Source organism: Cuculus canorus, chromosome 19 (genome assembly GCF_017976375.1).
Source record: "Cuculus canorus isolate bCucCan1 chromosome 19, bCucCan1.pri, whole genome shotgun sequence".
Lineage (NCBI taxonomy): Eukaryota > Metazoa > Chordata > Aves > Cuculiformes > Cuculidae > Cuculus > Cuculus canorus.
Window position 1 is genome coordinate 10875619 of NC_071419.1, and position 24751 is coordinate 10900369.

A 24751-nucleotide genomic window follows, 5' to 3' on the forward strand; every position below is an offset into this window, starting at 1 on the left:
CTGGCCAGCCAGACCACCATGCACTGGGCCCAGAATGTCCAGGCTGGAGAGAAGTCCAGTCACACAAGATGTTACCATTACAAAAACAACAGTAATTTATTTAAACTATAATTAAACCTACACAATGGAATCCATCAACTAAAGCAGCTGGTCCTGTCTCATTCCAGGCAAAAGTGTTTTGGGGAAAAGACAAAACCCAAAAGATGACCTTCCAGTACCTGAAAGGGCTTCAAGAAAGCTGAGGAGGGACTGTTTACAAAGGCCTGTAGTGTTAGGACCAAGGGGAATGGCTATAAAGTGGAGAGGGGCAGATTTAGACTAGTCATAAGGAGGAATTTCTTCACAATGAGGGTGGTGAGGCCCTGGAATAGGTCGTCCAGGGAAGCTGTGGCTGCCCCATCCCTGGAGGTGCTCAAGACCAGGTTGGATGGAGCCTTGGGCAGCCTGATCCAGTGGGAGGTGTCCCTGCCCATGGCAGGGGGTTGGAACCAGATGGGCTTTAAGGTCCCTTCCAACCCAAACTATTCTATGATTCTATGATTTTAAGTCAGAAGAAGAATCACTTCAAAAGCCAGCCCCGTTCCTCCTAGCACAGCAACATCCGGCACATCACTGTCACACCGGTACAGAACACCCACACAATTTACAGGCAGAGTCTAGAGGGGGGGGAAAAAAGCTACCAAAAGAGAATGGTGCTTCTGCTAAAAATATATATATTTTTTTTTTTAAAAGACCCTTAGCACCGTGCAGGATGGAAACATGCACAGCAAAGTGCTGGCAGAAGTTTCACCGCTGTCTCAGAGCCCTCTGCAGCTGGCTAAGCAACAGGCTGACCACCAAGCAGAGGCTATCGAGGCCGCGGAGCTGACTCTGCCAGCTGTGTGTTGAACCGTACGGCTAGCTGTGTTTTTACACAACGTTTCCCTCTTCCCACCACAGCCATCTGCTTCATTTTGGCAAGATCTTCAGATGCCAAGGTTGTATAGAACCCTCTATAGCTGCCAAGTACTACATGGGCATCAGCTTAGGAGAGGAAAAGAAAAAAGAAGGGTGAGGGAGTAGAGGTCAAATGATCCAAACAAACTCCCTCCTTCATTACTTTCTAATTGCTTTCAGCTAGAATGGTTAATTTTATTCTGAGTAGCCCCTCTATGATCTTAAGTTTCTGTTTGTTTTATTTACAGGCTCTTAGCGCTGTCACACATCACAACAGGCTGGCAGCAATCCATAAGAAGTACCCGTTAGCAACAGAGTTACGGCTGAGATCTGGGCTCCTCTAAGGATGTAACATTTTTCTTCCATATCAAAATAGCAGTAATCTTCAAACGCCTACAAATTAGCACTCGCTGTAATATATCCCCACCGTAAGCTGCACACAAATGCGTATCTCAGAAGGTAAAAGAGTTCAAGAATCAATAGCTTCTCCCTGTGCCTGTTCTCCTAGAAGACTGTTTTAAGCAGAATAAGAAGCCCCAGCTCCAGACATCCAAAAGGTCAAAAAGCACATAACCAATAAATGTAAGTGGTTATACCTTGAGCATCCCATAACCTGTACTTTTCAAAATTATAAGCTGCGAGATAGCAGACTAACAATTCATCAAAGGACTACGGGAGATTTACTCAAGAGATGTGTGCACCAAGAAGAAGTGAGAAGACCAAGATGTGTGAGAAGAGGATTAGTTGGAAGTGCCAAGCTGTAGCACCAAGCATGAACTGAGCTGTGGATTGAATGTATGGGTTTGTGAGTGACTGTAACTTGCACACACAACTTCACCAATGGATAAAGCAATTAATGACTCAGCTGTGAGCCAAAAACATGATTTTGAGAGCACAAGACAGACAAAGAAGCTGGCAACAACTGGGGCAATAATTTCAGACTTGATTTAAGAGGAAATGGCCTCAAGTTGCACCAGGGGAGGTTCAGACTGGATATTAGGAAACACTTCTTTACTGAAAGAGTGGTGAAGCACTGGCCCAGGGGAGTGGTAGAGTCACCATCTCTGTTCAAAACCATGTAGATGTGGCCCTTCAGGACATGGTTTAGCAGGCACGTTGGGGTTGGGTTGATGGTTGGACTGGATGAACTTAGAGGTCTTTTCCAACCTTAATGATTCTGTGATGGTTCTATGATTCTATTCTACTTAAGTTTGGCTCTCCAATGCCAACCTGCATCTCCTCCACAAGCATCTTCCATCAAGCCTTATGCTCACCACTCACTGCACTTCCTCAACAAAGGAAACTGGCCTAGGAGATCCTTTGCTGGATGACGCTGTACAACTGAGGATTCCTGGAAGACTCACACATGACAGAGAGGGAATGAGCTTCTTGAGCTGGCACCGTAGGTAGGGTGCACTAGTGGTAGGATTTGTCCCCTGGAATGCCTGCAGCCTTAGGAGTGCTGATGGCAGCCAGGTGAGAGGCCAGACAGTTTGGCTCATGTTTCTGAGTCATTAAGGCCACAAAGTTTTCCACTAAAATGAAATGCACGTTAGGGCTGAGCGCAGAGAATCAAGAGTTTGTCAAAAAGGCTGACCTTGAGCACTGCTGTACTGCCTCCCCCACTAAAGCAGCACAAATCCCCCTTCAACTAACGACAGCTACCTGGCCAGACCTCTCTGAAAAGCCAAGCAGCCCTTATTTCCCATGAGGCAGTAACGTGTAAACACTTCTTACCCACTGCGCTGAGAGCATGCTTGAGCTCCAGGGTAAACGCTGTCAGCGGCACCTCTTCAGACACCGGCATAATTGCTACCGTGGAGAGATTGCTGGCAGGATTTCCAGCATCCCACTTGCTGCTCGAGCTGTGTAATCCGAGAGGATGACCTGTTCAAAGAGAAGAAAAACTTGTTGTCAGCCAACCTAGAGAGCCAGGTGTCGTTGCATTGTTTTCAGCCGTCAGGCAGCAAGGGAAGTGTCACTGAACTGCTGAACCAAAGATAAATGTAACAGAATAAAAGAATGCTTTGGGTTGAAAGGGACCTTAAAGCCCATCTAGTTCCAACCCCTGCTATGGATCAGGCTGCTCAACGCCCCATCCAGCCTGGTCTTGAACATCTCCAGGGATGGGGCAGCCATGACTTCTCATCCTCTACATCAGATAAAAAGAAAGAGTTTCCACATATCTCATTCCTAAGAGGATGAAAGTCCATTTCTATCATTTTTGGCTGCTGATACCGCACTTGTGGGTAAAAGCCAGGCAATGTTAAAAAAATCTGAATGCCAGGAACAGGTAAAATGCAATGTGCATTTATTTGACCTGTTAAGAAAAAAGGCCCTTTGAATCACTTTGAATGTCCATGACTTTGGGACAGGCACAGATTTAACCTAGAAGAGGAATGACCTTAAACAACAAACCCCAAAAACCTGTTGTCAGGATCAAAAAATTCCAAAATTAACACCCACTGGTCACAGTAGTGTTGACCAAGGAAATAAATCCCACTTTTCAACAGAGTTTCTATAGGGAATGTGTACCTCCGTCTGTTTTCACTCCTCTCCAAGATCGGAAAACTTTGGGCTTTACAGACACGTGCTTAGGAGCGTTAAAATAAAATATAGAACCTCTGTGGTAGCTGCGAAGTAACAGTGGGAGTATCTCCAGTATAACCCAGCGAGCTGAGCAAGGACAAGGAGTACAGCCAGAGGAGAGCAATTTTGTCTAGAAGCACATGATGCAAGTAACAAAGACGAAGATCTTCCCCAACAGCTTAGAATAGCAGAAGATCAGTGACAGTGGTATTCAACAAACTGTTCTTTGTATTTTGATACTATTGCCTTCCTCTTTAACTGAGCCTTTTCAAACAATCTCACTCTGCTGCCAATGCAGGTCAACTCAGCTGTTAAGTCTACAATAAACATTGCCTGTGTCCTCCTCATCTTATTTCATCCAGCAAAGGCCTAAGTTGCCCCACTAGGATGAATACTTGAGATAAATGTATGGAAGTACTTGATATACCATAGGAAAACTCACTCAAAGCCTACATGCAAGATCAACAGAACACTGCAGGACGCAGAGAAACACCAGATAAACCTTATTCAAATATATTCAGCAACTGAGTTATTCATTTCAAGTCTTCTAAACCAGCTCTGCATGGAACATTAAATAGTTTTCCCACTCTTTTTGGTGATCTTCAAGGAGATATTTGTAGTTCTGAACAAGGTTACACGTTACTGCTCAGCTCCCCCATCCCCACCAGTCGTCCCTCCTCAGAACATCAATGCCATTCTCCCACCAAACTCCTATCCCTGTCACTCATTCTCTCCCATTTCCCACAGAGCACCTATTGCCCTGTTTCCTAAGCCATGCGGACTCTGCTCTGCTCCACAAAGCCATTTTAGCACCCATAAATATTTAAACACTGTTATCTCTAGAGATTCGTACACGACTTGTTGCATACAGAAAGCCGAGAGTGGACAGAAAGAGTGGGCTTTGAAATTCACTCCTCAAGACTTCTCCACAACAGGAGAGCTGCCCACCTCATTTTCAGTCTCCTTGGAATATTGTGAAAAGAGTAATAAAAGGAATTAGAAAAACCCAACCAAATAAAACCTAAAGAATCCACAACAGCAGAGAACCCTACAGAACTGCCTCAGCAGTTCACATCCATCTGTTTCCTTTTCAAAGCTGCAGAAGAAATCATAGAATCATAGAACAGTTTGGGTTGGAAGGGACCTTAAAGATCATCCAGTTCCACCCCCTGCCATGGGCAGGGACATCTCCCACTGGATCAGGCTGCCCAAGGCCCATCCAACCTGGCCTGGAACACCTCCAGGGATGGGGCAGCCACAACTTCCCTGGGCAACATGTGCCAGTGTCTCACCACTCTCATAGAGAAGAAATTCCTCCTTATGTCCAGTCTAAACCTGCTCCTCTCCAGTTTATACCCACTGCCCCTTGTCCTATCACCACAAGCCTTTGGAAACAGCCCCTCCCCAGCTTTCTTGTAGCCTTTTCAGGTACTGGAAGGTCACTATAAGGTCCCCTCAGAGCCTTCTCTTCTCCAGGCTGAATAACCCCAACTCTCTCAGCTTGTCACTGCACATATGCACCAGGACTTCTCTATCTCAATTGGAAATCCTTCCACTCCCACACTTAATTAGACATGCTCAGCCAAAAAACCCCAAATTTGTACACATATATAGAATAAAACCACTATTCACTTACGACACAGCTAAAAGATTTAGTGACAAATTCTCTTTGAAGTATGTGCTTTTAGTTTCCAGATTTAACAATGTGAACGTGGCTCCAAAGAAGCATCAATGGGACTAGTCCAGGAATGAGTCTTACCTCCCTGCTGAAGGCTGCCAAGGATCTTCTCGCCCAGCAAGTGAATAAGTCTAGTCACAACCTGGCAGCAGGAGAGAGAAAAGAAAAGAAACAAACATTTAGGCAGAATGCACTGAAAACAGTGCTGCTAAATGGACATGTTCAAACCTCTTTAAGATGTGAGCTCCAGCTGAACCACACAGAGACAAGGTTTTATAACCAGAGCTTCTCTCCTGGCTGTAACGTACGGTGACCGATCGTTTGTCTTCATTTATTTATACCTTATTTACTCTAATCTGGAAACAAAACCAAATGAAAAAAACAGGAGGTCTCAGCCTCCTTCCTCATCCTAGAACCTCAAACACTTCTAAAATGCTTCCATTTATCCAAAATATAACAAGAGCTGATAATCATCCAGCCAACTCGTCACCGCTTTAACACACCAAGTCCTGTGGTTCTGGGATTCAACAAACAGCACTGGGAGTAGTTAGGGGAAATGGCCCCAACCACGGGGTGCAGGGAGGGAAAGAGAGGATTCTTAATAAAAATTACAAGACAGACTGCTGTTCCTAGGGGAGATAACCTGCCTCACGAGAGTCTTCGCTATCCCCAGCTCACAGGCTGTTAGGTGAAGAGATGTATCCACACCCCACGCTTCTTTGTGAGCAGCTCTGGAAGGTGTCATGAACATTTTACACCTCTGAACCACAGCCAACCCTGTAATTTTAATTACTTACTAAAACCACCTCCTGTGTTTATAACTTCTTCTGCTCTACAGACAGCAAAGGAGAGCTCCAGCTAAGTTAAAAGAAATGGCCAAGGTTAATGACAGCACTAAGAATAGAACCTACTGGTCTCATTTTCCAGTTAGCTGCTCCCGTTACCAGGAAATATTATTCAGCTTGTTTGCTGGAGCAAACCTTACAGCCTTGGTACGTATAGATACGGAAAAATTATTTCCCCAGTGACTTTGTAAGACAAGCAAATTGCTAACCATAACGGGATGAGTCACTCTGTCGCAGTCATGGCAACGTCGAAGGAACATCAATTTGGGATCAGTGCTAAGAACTGGCCTGAACCTTGGAGTTTTATATTACATACACTAGGTTTTCCTTCACAAAAAGGCAATATTTTCATTTAAAAGAGGCTTGTCCATCCATCTGAGGGAGGTCAGTAGAAATCACATCTTTCCCTCAATCACAGACCCCAACCTTCACTGACCAACCCTCACCCATTACTGTGCAGGGCAGCCAGAGCAGCTCTCGAAGTGGAGAGAATTCTCTCAGCTGGAGAGAATTCAAAACCAACAGACAAAACCAGCTAGGTTTCCCATCACATTGGAGTTAGAACTGGAGCATCTTTAAGGCCCCTTCCAACTCAAACCATTCTATGATTCTATATGGAAGGTGTCCCTGCCCATGGCAGGGGGTTTCGAACTGGATGGCCTCCAAGGTCGCTTCCAACCCAAACCACTCTAAGATTATCTCAACCCCCAGTAACAGGGCACAAGAAGGAGCTGCATGGATCGATGCAGCCCAAGAGACTCTGAAGAGAGCTGGGGCACCTGGGAGAGGACCTGGGGTGGCATGGAGGGGACTGGTTATGCCTCAGGAAGGGAGAAGTAGGAAGCAATCAGAAATCAGCACTTGGGCTGGGAAGTGTCAGACAGGGATTGAAGAGAAATACTTATTCCAAGCATGCCTGGAGCAGATGGAGGCAGGAGAAAGGCAGGTAGCAGGGCACTGGCAGACAGGTACCTCGGCATGGACATCTGGGCAGCGATTCAGCAGCCAGGTATTCCCACCTTTTGTATTCAGCTGTATGTCGTAGGAAAAGCTCTGGGAATTAGCAGTGAGGGTTTGGGCAGAGGGGGAAGGCAGGAACTCAGGCAGCACTGCCGGGAAACAGATTTGACCTGGAAGAAATCCCAAGTTTCCAGTCCTCCAGAGGTTCAACGTGCCATACAGCCTCCAGTGTTGTTCGCAGCACAGTTGAGCCAGTGATGGACTTGAGCACTGGTTTTCCAAGAGTAGGCAAGAATTCTACCCCCTTTCCCATGCAAACACCAGTCTTTCCCAAACACGGTGCCAGAAGAGCGCAGAGAACTTCCCAGACTCCTGTAAATGTAAAACCGTCTCATTTCACGGTGTCACTGGCACCCAGGGCCAGGCAGCCTTCACAACACAGTTGGAAGCATCTGGTGTGCTCATCCCTATGGCACAAACTGGATTTTACAGTCTCTTCTAGCACATATCCACCCGCAAACACACTCCCTGCTCTCCACAGACACTGAGTCGCAGTCCCATCCGCTGGCACAGAATCAGGTCGGTGGGATTTAAGGTTTGGAGAAAAATCTGTGCTGTAAAAAAAAAGCAGCGAGTTGGAGTCCAGATTTCCCCAGGAATGCCACGGGGTTTCTAAATTAGGCAACAATCATTAATTGCCTGCAAAGTAAATGCAACTTTTTGATCGTCTGTACTAGGGACATAGCCAAATGTGTTCCAGTTTGTGAGGAAGCTGAATTTATCATTCCTCTTTATAATAAATTGTGCTAGCAGTGAGCAGACCCTGCTCAGTTAATCACCGCAACCAAAAAGAGAAGCATAGACATCAATTAGGCGCTATCAAAGCATGGCTGGGCATGTAGAGCAGTGCCGTTGGAATTGCCAGGCTGCAGGTGAAACCCATCCTTGTGAGAAGGAGCGCACTTTTCGACCGACTGCTGTCACCTCAAGCTGCGTAATGACCCAAAAAGGTCACCAGGCTTGGCCAGCAACCTAAATATACCCTGAAAGCGTCTCACAACACAAGTCTGGGCTGGAGCATGGAGCCTCCCTGGGTCGGAAAGACAACTGGGTCAACTTCCATAAAAAAAAAAAAAAATACCCAAAGCAAACCAAACTTCGCTCTCCTGAGTTCATGCGAAAAACCTTTCAGGCCAGTAGGAAGAAAACAGACCTCAGAGGTCTGAAATATTGAGTAGGTCTCCATCTCATAGGCCACTTAGGATTCCAGATGCATCAGTGCCATTCATCAAAAGCCTCAATACTTCTCCTACTCTCACAAACCCTGCTGTAGTTGCAGGACAGCCAGTTGAGACACATTTCCCAAGGGAAATAAAATGAGAAGTGGTGGCTGCCCCATCCCTGGAGGTGTTCAAGGCCAGGCTGGAAGGGGCTTTGAGCAATCTGATCCAGTGGGAGGTGTCCCTGCCCATGGCAGGGGGTTGGAACTGGATGGGCTTTAAGGTCCCTTCCAAACCAAACCTTTCCATGATTCTACGTTGTTCCTCCTCCTACCTACTTACCTTTTCAGATTAACTCACCAGAACACTTTTGTGCAGAGCAAAATCAGATAAAGTCTATTTCTCTTTCTCAAATGGTATTAAAGAGCACTTTCCTCAGCACAATTCCACCTCTCCGACCCAGTTTACCACGTCCGTGCATCAATCCTCTCATCTATCTAGACTCACATTGACCTCCTGGCTGTTTCTGAATCTGCTTCATCCCCACTAACAACCTCTTGCAGCAGTCTCCAGTCCCTCCGGCCTTCATATACTGAACTTAGCTCCTGCAACAGAAAAGGTTCTGAAAACCATTAATTTTCTCTCCGCTTAACTAACTTTAATTGCCCAGCAGACTTGCAGCCTCTGCACTGCTGGGCAAGGACTAAACCTCCTATTCCAAGGGGACCACAGTTGCTGACTTTAGGATGACTAATTCCAGTTTCCAAACGTCCTTCAGTGGTGAGGCCAGGCAGCGTTACAGCTCTGTATCCCTGCCAGCAATGGTGCAGACACACAGCTCCATCTATCTCAGGTCTTAGAGGTTATCCTGAGCACCACCTGGTTCACAGCTACTGGAATTCCCACACCAAATGGTCATGGTCACTCTGCAGTGTTGTATTTCTGACAATCCCTTTAATTATTCCAACCTATTATCCACACCTAGCTAACCTTCCAAGGCTGGGTTCTAGTTAAAGCTTTTGTTCCTATCCAACTGTGAAACTTAAAAGAGCTGCTTTACAGCAAACCCTTTTGAAAGTGATTTTCATGAGAATTCAGTTGGGTGCCTATGAGAATTGATTTTATTCCGTCAATAGCACGGATTGTCTGGCAGACGGACTATCTGCTAACAGATAACGATGGCACTAAACAAAGCTTCTTCCCATCATAGCTAACTTTCAACACAACTGATTTCACAGGAAATCATGGGCAAACATCCAAAATCTGCACCAATACCCAAATTCACAGTAACCGCTGCCTGTAAAAGGCACTGTGTAGCACAAATCCAGCCTGGTTACAAAAGGAGAAACATACATAAGAATAAGACCAAAATCTACAAGGTATATTCATCAACTCTGCTCCACGTCATACAAGAGTGCGGGTTTAATTGTATGCTCTTCTAAACCTAAGCAACAAAGTTCCCACACAAGAAGAAAAAGGACCAGTCCCTGGGAAGGAAAAGGACCAGTCCCTGGGAAGGACACCACCAGTCCCTGTCAGTGCTGTCTCTGCAGGCTCCTGGTTCAGGAAACCAGCCTTGGTTTAAAGCAATCGCGAATGAGGCTGACATGCTAGTCTGGATGCTGCACAATCAACAGATACACATTCCTTCAAATTAGAATGTGGTTTTCCTTCCAAGCCTGTTTGGATCCTTTCTAGCAGATCCTCTACCATCACCCAGATCCAAAGGACCAGCACTCTCGCAGAGAACAACGTGGCTTGCAGATGAGCCAAGGACTTCTTCCAGTGACTTTCAAGTTTAACAATAAGATACTTAATAGTTAAGCCTTTAAAACTTCAAGTCAGTCATACAGTGGGCCACCTTTAAATTAAATACGTTAAATAACAATTCACTGGTGCCTCCACAGTAAGCTATTATAAACCTTCACACGCCTATGTGGTTTAGTCAAAGGACACTTAAAAGGGCTTTCTATCCCACAGAGACCCGATATGAATAAGCTCAGATGGAAAACAGGGCTGCCAAGGGCTTTCTATTCTACAAAGCAAATGCAATTGAGGTAAAACAGTAATAACAGCCCTTACACCTATACAAATTTACATAATAGCAGGTTGGTTTCTGCGGAGCTCTTTCATTTCTCTTTCCAGGAGCTGAGACTATTTCCTACTGGCTTTCTAAAGAGGTTTTTTTGAGGGAGGAGGAGGGGTAAACTAGATCCTCAACTTGAATAAAACTCCAGTGTTATTGAAGCTTTACACGGCCCCAGATCAGATAAAACACCCCGCTCGTCACAGAATCAGGGAGCTTAGCAGGGGGTCTCCGATTCAAACTTCCGAGGGTTTGAGAATCGCTGTGACAAAGCAAATCTTAAATGCACTCTCGCAACCATTTCTGGCACCTATACAAATGCCACCAAAGCACACAGAGGAACAGAAGCTTTATCCTGGGGCCATTTGAGCTTGCAACATTTGCGATCAATTGTGTCTTCAAGAAAAATGTCACCGCTATGACTAAGCATCGCTCCAGCCTGTCTCACATCAGGCAGCGACAGTCGGGGACCACGTTGCTGCAGAACACCTTTCTTCTCTCTTTTTCACATCCACTTCTCCTACAGTCAAGGAAAACTTCTTTTAATGGGAGCAAATACAGAAAAGTCTGGAAGCATGGCCTCTCCTGACCTGTTCTCCACAGCACCACATCAAGCTTAAATAATGCGACGCACACTACGCACTGGGCCTGAGGGAAGCGTTTAGAAAAGAGGGCACACTATCGCACTCACTTTATGAGGCAGATCACCTCCGGGAAGGCTCCATCCACTTCAGGAAAGCTCTGGTTAAAATATGCATACAAAGAAAGCAGGGCTTGCTGTGCAAGAAGTATGATAGGTTCTGAATATATTTAAACCCCGAGGGCAGAGTCGGAGAATTTAAAGATAGCTGCAGAAAAACTCTGTGTTTTCTAGCATGCACTTCCAGCACGGAAAGGTTGCCTTGCAGTTAACCCCCCATGGCTCCTACGCGATGTCTCAGTGCAATTTCCATCAGCTACAGCAGGTCTAAATTTCAAATGAGAATTATAAAAAACAATCTCAGCTCGGTAGAGGCAAAGAAAATCTATAAAATGTGATCCAAGTTATGCACTGATGTTAGAACATCTCTGTCATCTGTTCACAAATTCTGCGCTCTTGCCACTGCTTCGAAACCGCTTTGCGGTGCCAAAAATCGTGAGCTGATTCTCTGCCCTACTTTTCAGACCTGAAGGGAGCGATGAAAATAGAAAGAATCAATTCCCTTTCATTTCTGCAACTCTGAAAAGCTTCGAGCAGCACCAGAAGCAAGCAGGGATGCTGTCAGGGAAGCAAATGCTCTCGCTGGCTGGGTGCCCTGAAGGCTCTGCTGCGGAGAGTCCTGAGAAAGCAAAGAAGTTGGCACTATAGACCACTTTCTATTTGGAATGTCTAGGATGTCATAGCCACAGTAACTCGAGGTTGGGGTGCTTTCCTGAGAAGCCATAGGATGTAGATTTGACTTCTGCAGATTGAGCAGGATCTGGAAGTCAACATCTGTCATTTTGGGGCACATACTCTGAAGTTTTGTCTGTTCCGTATAGATGAGATTAGATTCTCCACACGCACCCATCTGTTCCATCCCTCAGGATAACAGGAGCTACAGGGGGTCCCAACAAAGATCACAGTGGACCAGTATCTTGTCTGTGACAGGGCCAAAGAGAGGCCCAGAGGAGAAGGCAAACAGAGGACAAGCATATGGTGCTTCCCCAAGGATCAGCGATTTTCCAGGTTGTACATCACAGTTCAAGGAACTTGAATTGCTGTACGGACTAATAGAGCACGACACCCCCTCATTTTACATTGTCCTCAATGAGAAGCACCCACATTTACTATTTCCTTTACTTATCAGATAATATTTCCTTATAACGCATTCCAGAGGTGGAACTCTTTCTGGGTCACCTACAAACACATCAGGACTGGTAAGAATCACAGAATGGTTTGGGTTGGAAGAGACCTTAAAGCCCTTCTAGTTCCACTCTCTGCCATGGGCAGGGACACTACCACTGGATCAGGCTGCCCAAGCCCCATCCAACCTGGCCTTGAGCCCCTCCAGGGATGGGACAGCCACCACTGCTCTGGGCAACCTGGGCCAGGGCCTCCCCACTCTCATCGTGAAGAACTTCTTCCTGATATCTAATTTAAATCTTCTTCCCTTTCAATTTAAAGCCATTCCCCCTTGCCAAGAAGTGTGTAGGATGAAGTTCCTCTAGAACTTCTAGAATTAATGGGGTTTTCATCCTGAACAGGCAATAGTTGAGCTCAAGGGTAGCTGATCACAAGGGTGATTCAAGCCCAGGCTCTGCCCATTCTCAGCCGTCAAGACACACAAAATTTAGGCTCTACAGAGGCTGCCAAGAGGAACACCAGAACAAAAGCCATTCTCCCCAGCGTCGGATTCCTCCAAACTAACAGTGGAGTTCACAGGACTGAGGATAAGCACTGAGGATAAGCACTGATGTTTGACTATTATTCCACCAAGCATGACTCAGGTTAACTTAACCTCACCAGTTGGTAGGGGAGCCCGGTTTGGATGGAGGCAGAGTTGCTTGCTTTCTTTCTCTTAAAAAAAAAAGTTTCCTGATAATCAGAGGACTGAGGAAAATCCTCCTCTCCACCACTGAATCCCAAGCTACCCAGTCAGTTATTTCAAACCTATTGCACCTCCGATGCCTTCACCACTTTATCACCTCTGGTTGATGGGGAAAAACATCATCATAAATCCTGCACATAAATCACTCCACTAGAACAGCAGGAGAGAAAACAGGACAGAGAATCCATTCAGCCCAGCTCAGCACAGAGCACCACCTCAAACATAATATTTTAAGAGGTTATAAAAACAAGTTAACAATCTTTTTGCCTTTCTAGGGAGTAGAGTCAGCTGTTTCTTAATATATACGTCTTGCAGTTTCAGTCCCTGTCGTTTGCTCTGTGCAACACAGTGAGCACCTTATGCCCTCGCTATCAGAAGACAGCTTTATGCATCTGCAAAGAGTTACCATGCCTTCCCTTAACCTTTCACAGTCCCTTTGCCTTTACAGGTTAATAATTCTGAACATCAATTAGCCTCATTTTTTGACCTCTAGACTCTTTGTTTGATCTGCCTCTTTCTTCAGCTGTGCCGCCATGGGCTGGTACTGAAGCTCTTCCAAAACCAGGGAGAACACAAGGGTTCTTTCACTCCAAAAGCATTCTGTGAACATAGTTGTTTTTTTCACAACTGTCTGACACTGTTCAGGAATGGTCAGCTCTTGATCCTCTAATGTCTGGATGCTTTCTCCCAGAAACAGGAACCCAGATGATTTTCTCTCTACGTAATTTAATAGTTTCCAGCTCAAAAACCTCTCCAGTGTACTCCTTCAACTTTAGAGTTGACTTTATTCTCTCTACTTGACTCCAAACTTTCTACCTTGCCGTCTTCCTCCACCACTTCAATCTCCTCTCACATCCATCCCTTCCCTCTGGTGATGGGCCCGATAGACAGAAAGCCTCACATACTAAAAGATAAGAAATTTGAGATCAGATTAAAAAGGCAAAATATTTATGAGACAGTCTGAAGGCATTAACCACATAAATCACCTACTTAAAGTCTATCTTACCCTTCTCTTTCAGTTGCTAATATTCTAAAATGATGCAATAGTAAAAATGTGGTTCTTGATACCAGTTTAATCCATTAAGAATTCAGAGATCTCGAACAACAGCAAAAATGTGGTTTTCTTACAATTCTTTTTGCAACACACTTCCTTAAAAGCTCTATTTCTGTAATCAATAAGCCAAACTCTAAGGAAAACCAATTCCATACTCAAAAAAGTCATGAGTTCGAGGCTGACAGCCTGCGCCCTCCAGACACAGGAAGACATTTGAATTCCATTACAAATAAATTGTTTGAATTGTACTATAAATGTAACACTCGAACTCAACTTTAACTGCAAAGCAGAAAGATTCCCAACTCCACAGAGAGCTCTCATTAGGGAAAAACAATTCGTCCGACTGATAGAACAGGAAAAGGAGGCAGAAAGGAGACAAACCAACGCTTGCCCCAGAAAGAAAGGCAGAATTAGAACACAGCTTTTGCGTAGCACCCCCAAGGCATTAATGAATGCTAAATGTTTCATGGTTTCCAGTGATTTACAGTTTAAAAGTCCACTAGGAACGTTTATAATCATCCCCTATATAAGGAGAAAGGTGGTTTTGAATTCCACCCGGCTCATCCCCTCACTTCTTGGTTGGTCACCAAGGGCAGCTGGAGGCAGGATGCCATGCTATTGGAACCCAGTTTGTGGGGAATTATCATAGAATCACAGAATAGTTTGAGTCGGAAGGGACCTTAGAACCCATCCAGTTCCAACCCCCCTGCTATGGGCAGGGACACCTCCCACTGGATCAAGTTGCTCAAAGCCCCATCCAACGTGGCCTTGAACACCTCCAGGGATGGGGCAGCCACAACTTCCCTGGGCAACCTGGGCCAGTGTCTCACCACCCTCATCGTAATGAAATTCCTCCTTATGTCTGGTCTAAATCTACCCCTCTCCAGTTTATACCCATTGCTCCTCGTTCTATCACCACAAGCCTTTGGAAACAGCCCCTCTCCAGCTTTCTTGTACCCCCTCCAGGTACCGGAAGGTTACTATAAAGTCTCCTCAGAGCCTTCTCTTCTCCAGGCTGAACAAGCCCAACTCTCTCAGCCTGTCCTTGGATGGGAGGTGCTCCAGCCCTCGGATCATCTTTGTAGCCTCCCCTGGACCCGTTTCAACAGCTCCATCTCCTTCTTCTGTTGAGGATACCAGAGCTGGACACAATACTCCAGATGAGGTCTCCCAAGAGAGGAATAGAGGGGCAGAATCCCCTCCCTCGCCCTGCTGGCCATGCTGCTTTGGATGCAGCCCAGGACACAGTTGGCCTTCTGGGCTGCAAGAGCAAACTGCCAGATCATATCGAGCTTCTCATCAACCACCACTCCTACGTCCTTCTCCACAGGGCTGCTCTCAATCACATCGTCCCCCATCTTGTATTGAAACCACAGATTGCCCTGACCCAGGTGTAGGATCTTGCACCTGGCCTTGTCGAACCTCATGAGGTTCTCACAGCCCCACTTCTCCAGCCTGTCCTGGTCCCTCTGGATGACATCCCGTCTTTCCGGCATGGCAACAGCACCACTCAGCTTGGTATCATCAATACAAGTATTTTAATTAGGTTTATTACTTTTGCAGTGTTTTTTAAGAAATCTGGTAAAATAAAGACTGTCTTAAAGACAGTAAAAAGAAAAATCAGAAATTATTTTAAGTAACAGCATTAAAGAATTGCCTGCAAGGCTCCTGCAATGATTTAGTGCTTAGTATAACGCCCCTGATGCACTTAAGGACAAAAGAATTTAATTTCCAGTCCGTCAGTCTCCAGCTTTGCCGGGGAGAGGTATAATGTCAAGTGAATTAAAGACGATGGAAGAGCTGATGGATTCAAAGGGAGCCATCACAGTCCTCAGGACACAAATCCAGCAGTTGCAGAATGAGGATCGACAGCCCAAAATGCAAGGAAAGGAAAACCAACCCCAAGATATCAATGCTCTGGAAACAGAGGTACAAAAAAACAGTGTGGATTGGCGCCCCAGTGAGCAAGACCACTGTATTTTAAAGGGATTACAGAAGTCAAACTGTCATTTACCTACCAATAGAACTGAGTGATTCCTACTTTTCTAAATATGCACATCCTGTGTTTAACATTAATTGCTTCCAGTCACACAAACCAGCCCTGCAATTGAACACACTAAAACTGATTAGGAAATAAGGAAAAGAAGTCTGGTATAGATCAGCTCAGACAGACAGAGAACAAAATGTTTTCTCAGTACACATCAATCATACAGAAAACCCAGAGGTGCTAAAGGAGAGTTTCAGCTCCTCAGATACCTTTTGAGAGAGAAAGAAACACTTTTATTATTCTTACCTGGGGGAATTTGCGTTTGATCGATGTCAGTGCTCCCTCTGGGAGTTTGGCAAGCTCCGAGTCTCTGACTGCGTGTACCGTCGTGGCTCTGGGCTGGTGGGTTAATGTCTCTACCTGCAAGAGGACAGACCCAAAACATTACTGAGAACTCACAGCATGTTGTAAAAATTAAATGTCAGGATGAAGAAACGGAGCAATTCCCAAGAACCGCGCTGTCACACTTGTTGCTCACACATGAACAGAACACTGTTTTCCCCAGGGGCGATTACAGAAGGAACGCACCAAAGACTCATCCATCTGCAACGAGAATCAGTGTCTATTTAATCCACATCGCTCAGGCACTCGTTCTGCTGCTGGACAGCTGCAGTTTTTCCACAGAAGCAGAGCCCATAGCATGGTATGGGGCTACAAAGGGAAGTCCTCTTCGAGCTTTTGCAGGCTCTCACACGCTGTGTATCTCCAGAGCGAGGACAAGAACTGCCTCTAATGCTCACCAGAACAAAAGCCAGAGGCACACAGTGAACTCACCATCCCAACATCATTAAATCCACCATTTTTTATTATGGTAAAGCCATCTAAGAGACAGAAAAACCCAACTTCTCTACTGCTCTTTCTTCTTTCTTCAGTGCCGCGCTGAAGTCACAGAATCATAGAATAGTATGGGTTGGAAGAGACCTTAAAGATCATCCAGTTCCAATCCCCCTGCGATGGGTAGGAACACCTCCCACTGGATCAGGCTGCCCAAGGCCCATCCAACCTGAGCTGGAACACCTCCAGGGATGGGGCAGCCACAGCTTCTCTGGATAACCTGGGCCAGTGCCTCACCACTTTCATCATGAAGAAATTCCTCCTTATGCCCAGTCTAAATCTGCCCCTCTCCAGTTTATACCCATTGACCTTTGTCCTATCGCTACCAGCCTTTGGAAACAGTTCCTCCCCAGCTTTCTTGTACCCCCTCCAGGTACTCAAAGGCTGCTCTAAGGTCTCCTCAGAGCCTTCTCTTCTCTTCTCCAGGATGAACAAGCCCAACTCTCTCAGCCTGTCCTCGCATGGGAGGTGCTCCAGCCCTTGGATCATCTTTGTAGCCTCCTCTGGACCCATTCCAACAGCTCCACCTCTTTCTTATGTTGAGGATTCCAGAACTGGACACAATAGTCCAGATGAGGTCTCCCAAAGAGGAACAGAGGGGCAGAATCCCCCCCCTCGCCCTGCTGGCCACGCTGCTTTGGATGCAGCCCAGGACACGGTTGGCCTTCTGGGCTGCAAGCACACGTTGCCGGCTCATGTCGAGCCTCTCAGCAACCATCACCCCCCAAGTCCTTCTTTGCAGGGCTGCTCTCAATCACATCATCCCCCATTCTGTGTTGAAACCACAGATTGCCTTGACCCAAGCATAGCAGATCCTTCCATTTTACTCTCAGAAGCTGAACACCAACAACCTTGAAATAATCAAGGCTTCCTAAAAATTAAAGAAAGGGATAAGGAGCAGATCAGCATGTTTTGGCCAAAAATGAGCTTTGCTCTTCCAGGTTTCGTGGTTAACAGATGCACCTCTATCTGTGCTATGTAACAAGGAGAACACGTGACAACACGCACCTACCAGAGTACTGTCCCATTATTTCACATACAGGCATTTATTTTATTGAGAGTCGAAGTTTAAAGAAGAAAATGACCACACAATGAAAATTAAGAGACATGTTGTCCTTTATGGAGAGAAGCTGACAAAGTGGGTTCCAAAAGCCAACTCTGCGGAATGTGGCTGTTCTCTGGCTCCCCAACTGCCACGTCCACAGAGCCCCGACCCACCACCAACTCCAATTTTGGTTGGAAATGCAGAAATCAAATTCCCTGGTGAAATATCTTTACATGTTTAATGAGAAAGCCTGCTGGGTGAGCTGGCGGCATCCAGAGCTCCGGTATGAGCTACGACATTTAATTGCTTAGAAACAGCCTGGTGCTCAGTTTTGCAAGTTTTAGCAAAAAGCAGTGTTTACCGGGTTTAAAACCCATAGATTAGTTGGTTCAAAAACAATGGTTGTCACTGTAGCAGCTGTAATGACTAAGGTTAAAACGCAAACAACATAATTCCTTAGTCAAACTGCAGGTCATGGAGACTTAGAATAAAAATGAAGATGACTTTTCATTTTAAGTTTTACAGCATAGAAAACAGGCACAAGAAGGACTTGGATCTGTTGAAGTGAGTCCAGAGGAGGCTACAAAGATGATCCCAGTGCTGGAGTACCTCCCGTACAATGACAGGCTGAGAGAGCTGGGGTTGTTCAGCCTGGAGAAAAGAAGGCTCTAGGGAGATCTTACAGCGACCTTCCAGTACCTGGAGGGGCTCCAGGAAAGCTGGGGAGGGGCTCTTGATCAGGGAGTGCAGGGATAGGATGAGGGGGAACGGTTTTAAGCTGAAAGAGGGGAGACTGAGATTGGGTCTTGGGAAGAAATATTTTGCTCTGAGGGTGATGAGGCCCTGGCCCAGGTTTCCCAGAGCAGTGGTGGCTGCCTCATCCCTGGAGGTGTTCAAGGCCAGGTTGGATGGGGCTTGGAGCCCCTGATCCAGTGGGAGGTGTCCCTGCCCATGGCAGGGGGTGGAACTGGATGGGCTTTGAGGTCCTTTCCAACCAAATCATTCTGTGATTCTATGAAAAGAAACAGATATTATATGGGGTACGAATTGTTTGGTTTGGTTTGGGGCTTGGGGGGCGATGGGGGTTTTGTTTGTTTGTTTTGGGGCTTGTTTTTTTTCCAGAATCAGCTCATCTTTACAGCAAATTCCAACACCAGCAATGCCAGCATCACAGCACCAGGGCTCAGTTTCACAGCCCATGACACCATGCCCAGCTCAGCAGCTGAGCCCTGCTGGGGGCCCAGGCACTGCTCACACCACACAAGCAAATTAATTCAAAACGCACAACTCTGTGACCCCAATTCCAACAGGAGTTCATCCTTGGAAGAGTACACATTGGACAAACCAGACAACTCCGACAGCCAGAACATTTAGATCTCAAATCCATCAACTAGAAAGCCAAGATCAGCCTGCCAATGTTAACTCTGGGTAGGATGGAGAAGTTTAACCAACACCAAATGCTATGAATGAACACTGCCCCGGTCAATTTAAAGTAGAATCATAGAATCTTTAAGGCCAGAAAACACCTCTAAGATCATCAAGTCCAACTGTCAGCCCAACGCCACCGTGCCCACTAAACCACGTCCCAGATTGCCACATCTACACATTTGTTGAACCCCTCCAGCGATAGAGACCTCCACACACACACTGCCCTGGGCAGCCTCTGCCAGGGCTTCACCACTCTTCCAGTAAAGAAATTTTTCCTAATCTCCAATCTAAACCTCCCCTGGCACAACTTGAGGCCATTTCCTCTCATCCTGTCCCTTGTTACTTGGGAGACAAGCCCAGCACCCACCTCAGCACAATCTCCATTCTGAGAGCCATGGCAACCACACTCTGCAAGCCCTGGCCCTTGTTTTTTTTTGTCCAGATGCCAGGGATGTTTTGTGCTGTAATTACAATTTTAAACTGATTATATAGAAGGGGAAAAAAGGTCGTGCCATCTTTGCACACACACTTATAGAGATCCAACTCCTCTTTAGGTTCCCCAAATGGTCCTATAACATCTTTATCTCCTGTAACGTCTTTATCTCTCTCTATTACCAGCTTTTTAGCACAGTTTTTGGCTCTGTAATTTAGCTTCCTTACCCTGAAAGCAGGTTAAGAGTTTCAACTGTTAAAATAAAACCTTTCCCCTCAGCTCGCCATCACCTGATTGGGTTTAATTTCTATGAAGGAGAAAAACCACTCAAACTGCCTAACTTCGTTTTCCACTCTTTTTGTGATATACGAGCGCATAAAATTTACTGCGCCTCAAAGAGCTCACAAGTCTTCCAGAAAAGATGAGATTTGTAAAAAAGGAAATTAAAATTTAACTTCAAAACAAAGCCTCAGGGAGTTTTTTTCTCCTCCAAATTTTGGCTCTGCCTTTTGGAACTGAACCATAGCCAGTCCCTCAGCAGAGGGGAGATGGAGACTCTTCTCAGACCTCCTTTACAAGGAGCCTTTCAAATCTCCGGAGCAAGTGGCATTTGCACCATCACCAGTGTTACAGACGCCCACAATGACAGGGGATTTCTTGAAGGTAATTCCCAGCTGATTACAAAAATTGGATCTTGTACCCCTCTCAAAGGTGCTATATAAGTCTTACCATCAGCTTCAGTATTTTCATGCAAATACACCCAGTACTCCCGCATGGAAAACATCCGGGTCCCAGGCACAGTACACCAAGAAATACAGATTTTACTTTCCCCCTGGATGCAATCATCTCAGTCCCCAAACTCCCATTTTATTTGTTATCCCAAACTGTTTATAAAGTTCTTTCCCTTCACTCGAAGGGAGAGAGCTCTCATTGACCATATGAAGCATCACTAGGACTACTCTCAATCTTCACCACATTCTCAACTCTCTCCTCTTTACACCCTGGGGTAAAGGGTCCAGTGGAAGGTGTCGCTGGCCATGGCAGAGGGGTAGAACTGGATGGGCTTTAAGGTCCCTTCCAACTCAAACCATTCTATGATTCTATTATCTTCCAAATCTTACTCCATGTGACCGGGGGGACATATACCTGTATATGTCCCAAGACCCTTTTCTGAGCTTCTTCCCAGACTGCCATTACCATTGTTCACCCAGGCCAGCATGAACACAGCCCCATTTGCTCTAGTGCAAGAAAGAAGCAGTGGACTCCTTCCCACTTCTTTTCCAAGTCAAACGAACATGATATATCTTTCTTCAGGCAAGAGTATTTCTCTGTTTTTTATTCCCATAACATCCATTCCTTCTCCTTAGAAAGAAGACTCTTGAAAAGTTCTGCCTCACCGCCCATGTCTGGTCTTCTCTTTCAATTTTTAACTTACCCTTTTGCTATCCTTGCTCTTCATCTCTCATCCAGTCCTCCAGTTTTCCTGAATTTCACTGAAGGCTCCATCCCGTCAGCTCTCCTGCTTGACCTGAACTGGCTATTCTTCTGTTTGCCATCTTACCTAGTGTTGTTCACTTTTCCCTCATGTTGTAAACTCAGCAAACCTATATTACAGTGCTATTTCCGCATTGAAATCCACCTCTCTTTGGAACCCAGCACCTACACCTCATTTTAGCAGCCATGTGAGAATGTGAAATGTCCCATTCATTGCTGCCCCATCTCCAAGCTCTACGCCTTAAGTCCTCATCCACAGCAAGCTCCTCTCTACCTCCACCACACCCCCAAGAACCTGTTTGGCCATCGCTGCCTTTACTTCCCTTTCCTCCAGGAGCTGCATGATCAACACCTCAAATGCTGTTAATAATCTGCATCCGGAAGCACAGATTAATTGAAGGTGTCACACTCCCCGCGGTTCTTGTGACGGACCATGCCTGCTGTCCTGAGTAAAAAACTCAACTATAAATGGATCTGTGCTCTTTTTATGGTTCCAGTCAATCATGACAGCGAGGTTTCGCAGATCTTCTCCTGGCTCTGTATTAAATAGTCACAAAAACATGCTCACATCCATCACATACAATGCACGTGATTTGCAGTCCTGGCTTACAAGTTCTTTCCAAAGAAAAAGCGTTATTGTAAATCTTTCAAAAGGAGGGGGAAAAGCAATTTATATTCTCCTGACCTCTTTTGACTTCATTTTCAACAGTCATTCCTGACAGCTCTTCTTACAGAGTTCCGAATTACACTGCTGGAAAGTGAAAACTAGTGAGTGCTGTCTTCTGCAAGTTAGTCTAATTACTCCAAATCCCTTTTTGAGCAACGTCCAACAAATCACTTGGAATATGTACTTACCTTCAAGTGTGTGCATTGCCCCAGAGCAATAAACACAGCTATTCTCATGCTCAGCCTTCAGCATCTTTGAGACTTCATGGAGGACTTGACCAAAGAAGGCCAGTTTATGACAGACTGCCTGCTGGCAAGAAAAATTGCTCCTCCACACAAATTCAGCCACGCTTTAAAATATTATCGGGGAATTTCCTCAATAATCAGCAAACAGATAGTGCAAATAATTTAAAAATGCAGTTTCTTCCATAGATTATTCTTTCCAAGTGAGTTTTCAAGTCTGCCTCATACGACAGCACACAGGTCCCATCTGAACTAGTCAGCAGGACCACTTTTATACCCAGAGGTCCATTCTCCCTGACTTTCAGCCAGTGGCAGACTGATAGGCTCTTGGGGCTCTTCATGTGTGTTCTCTTCCCATCAGTTTTGGAATACGCCCCTTTCCATTTCTCTTCATTATGGCAGTATTCCACCTGAGAATTTTTCATTCTCTCACACATCGTAATTCTTCTCTCATATCCATCTTTTCCTTGCTACCATCTCACAAAGAGCAGTCAACATCCCACATCAAGGCCACCCTGCATCCTGGCCCTCACAGTGCCATTCCCTGGACATTACACAGTCAGAGGGAGCAGCAGCCACAGAAAGGAAAGCAGTGGTTCTAAGGAGACCCTGGGGAGCGGGTTAGGACTCCAAGGATTATTAAATTATGTAGCTTTAACTCTTCTCCTTCCAAACTCTCATACACAAAAGCCACAGTCGCTGCCTGTCAATTAGCCTCATATTTCACAGAATCATAGAATCATGGAATGTTTTGGGTTGGAAGGGACCTCAAGGCCCATTCAGTTCCAACCCCTTGCCACGAGTAGGGACATCCCACACTGGATCCGGTTGCTCCAAGCCCCATCCAGCCTGGCGCTGAACACCTCCAGGGATGGGGCAGCCACCACTTCTCTGGGCAACCTGGGCCAGGGCCTCCCCACCCTCACAGGAGACCATCTTTTCCAAAGATCTCATCTCAATCTCCCCTCTTTCACCTTGAAACTGTTCCTCCTTGTCCTATCCCTGTAATCCCCGATTTGTAGGCTTCAATTTTACATATTCATGCAAGGTGCTTTGGCAAGACCCAGCAGGCACGAACAACCCCCCTCTTACAGAAGGGCACACCAGGAGATCACTCGGGACACATCCAGCTGTGTTTCAACGCAACAGCATCACATCTAACAAAACCTAGCAAGAACCCTGCTAAGAGTCAAAAACAGTAAAAATGTATTTTCTTCTCTTCGATACAAGTATAGCTTCCACTAGCAGTGGTGGGGGCACAGACCATCCTGAGGTCCCCTGCATCCCCATGGTGCCTCTACCACTGCCCACAGCCTGTACTGACACCCTGACTCCTCCCTGGAAAGCCAAGCAGCTCAGAGGTCCATCTGTCCAAACTGCCTCCCTCCTGTTCTTACAGAACATCCACCCCAAACCATGCCAGGTGCCATGCAAACCCAAGAGTTCATCCAAAGGCATCATCAGACAGCGGGAAACACACGAGACAGGGATGCACTGTGAAGGAAGCACCCGTGGAGGCATAAGAAGCAGCAATATCAACACTGACACCTGCTGATAGATCAGGAGGCTCAAGGAAAGGGGTCAGCAACAAGTAGGATGCACAGGTAACAGGTAGCATACTTGTACCTCAACGGCACCGGAACCGTGTGGGCACAGGCCAGGTACAGAAGCAAGATTTCCATAGCGGTGTTTTTGCTTGACAAGGACAGGAGATGATGGTGATGCACCTGAAGACCGTGATGTAACCCAATGTCACACAAAGGGCAACCAAACACTACGCAGAACAATTATTCTCGTTTAAACAAGCTGCTCTCAGACCCTTCTTCGGCTCATTTGCACATGAAGCAGCAAAAACAGAATGCTAATCTCAAAGGTCTTTCCTCCAGCCATCAGCTTGGAAGGATCTGAAACGTTAACTTGTTTGTATCAGAAAAGGACAGAGGAGACACTGCTGGAAGCAATGAATGAGTGGGAAGTGCAACCAGACAAGCTGCAAATCGATGCTATTTGTGGGAACAGTGCCAGCGGATGAATGCAGTACACCATGTACTTTTCAGAGTTGTTCTAACAACCACCTTCTGCAATATCGCCTGTGCCAAGCTAACCCCTTGTCGGAGGACATCCAGCACTTCTGCTGTGCAGAAAGAATCCAAACCTGTCCCTCTCTCATTTTTAATAGATAGATATATAGAAAAAAACTTACATACCTATACACACGCTCTTACAGCTAAGCCTTACTTTGGATATCTACATCTGTACTTGTAAGTGTGTATATAAATACACATGAAAAATTGAATAAGACTGAGCTTGCTTTTGTAATTAAGGAGTCACACTATGGGTTCTCCCAAAAGGACTGAGCCTGCATTTTGCAGCAGCACAATGACAGTCCTGTTGCAGCAGTGAATGTTATCAAGTGACAAAAAGGGAAGAGATTACAGCTGGGTAAGGGAAATGGTAACAATCCTACCCAGCTGTAATCCTACCCACTCCTTATTTACATGTGGCTATAGAAAAGGTGGGCAGCTGCATGCATGTTTTGTTCCCCTAATCCAACATCACAGTCAAAAATATAAACCAAAAGTTATCTGAAGCACACCCCCCCCCATAATCCATCAAATCCATC

At 45.8% G+C, this 24751-nt stretch overlaps 1 protein-coding gene across 1 annotated transcript in view; it reads right to left on the reverse strand.

Annotated features, from left to right (window-relative positions):
* The window catches only part of PNPLA7 (patatin like phospholipase domain containing 7), a 136086-nt gene that overhangs the window by 60346 nt on the left and 50989 nt on the right, over nucleotides 1-24751 (reverse strand). Inside the window, exons 20-22 of the mRNA XM_054083893.1 lie at nucleotides 16232-16345; nucleotides 5285-5345; nucleotides 2674-2823 (exon numbers count right to left, since the gene is read on the reverse strand). Of these exons, the coding sequence (XP_053939868.1) occupies nucleotides 2674-2823; nucleotides 5285-5345; nucleotides 16232-16345 (325 nt within the window). The remainder of the gene's footprint in view (nucleotides 1-2673; nucleotides 2824-5284; nucleotides 5346-16231; nucleotides 16346-24751) is intronic.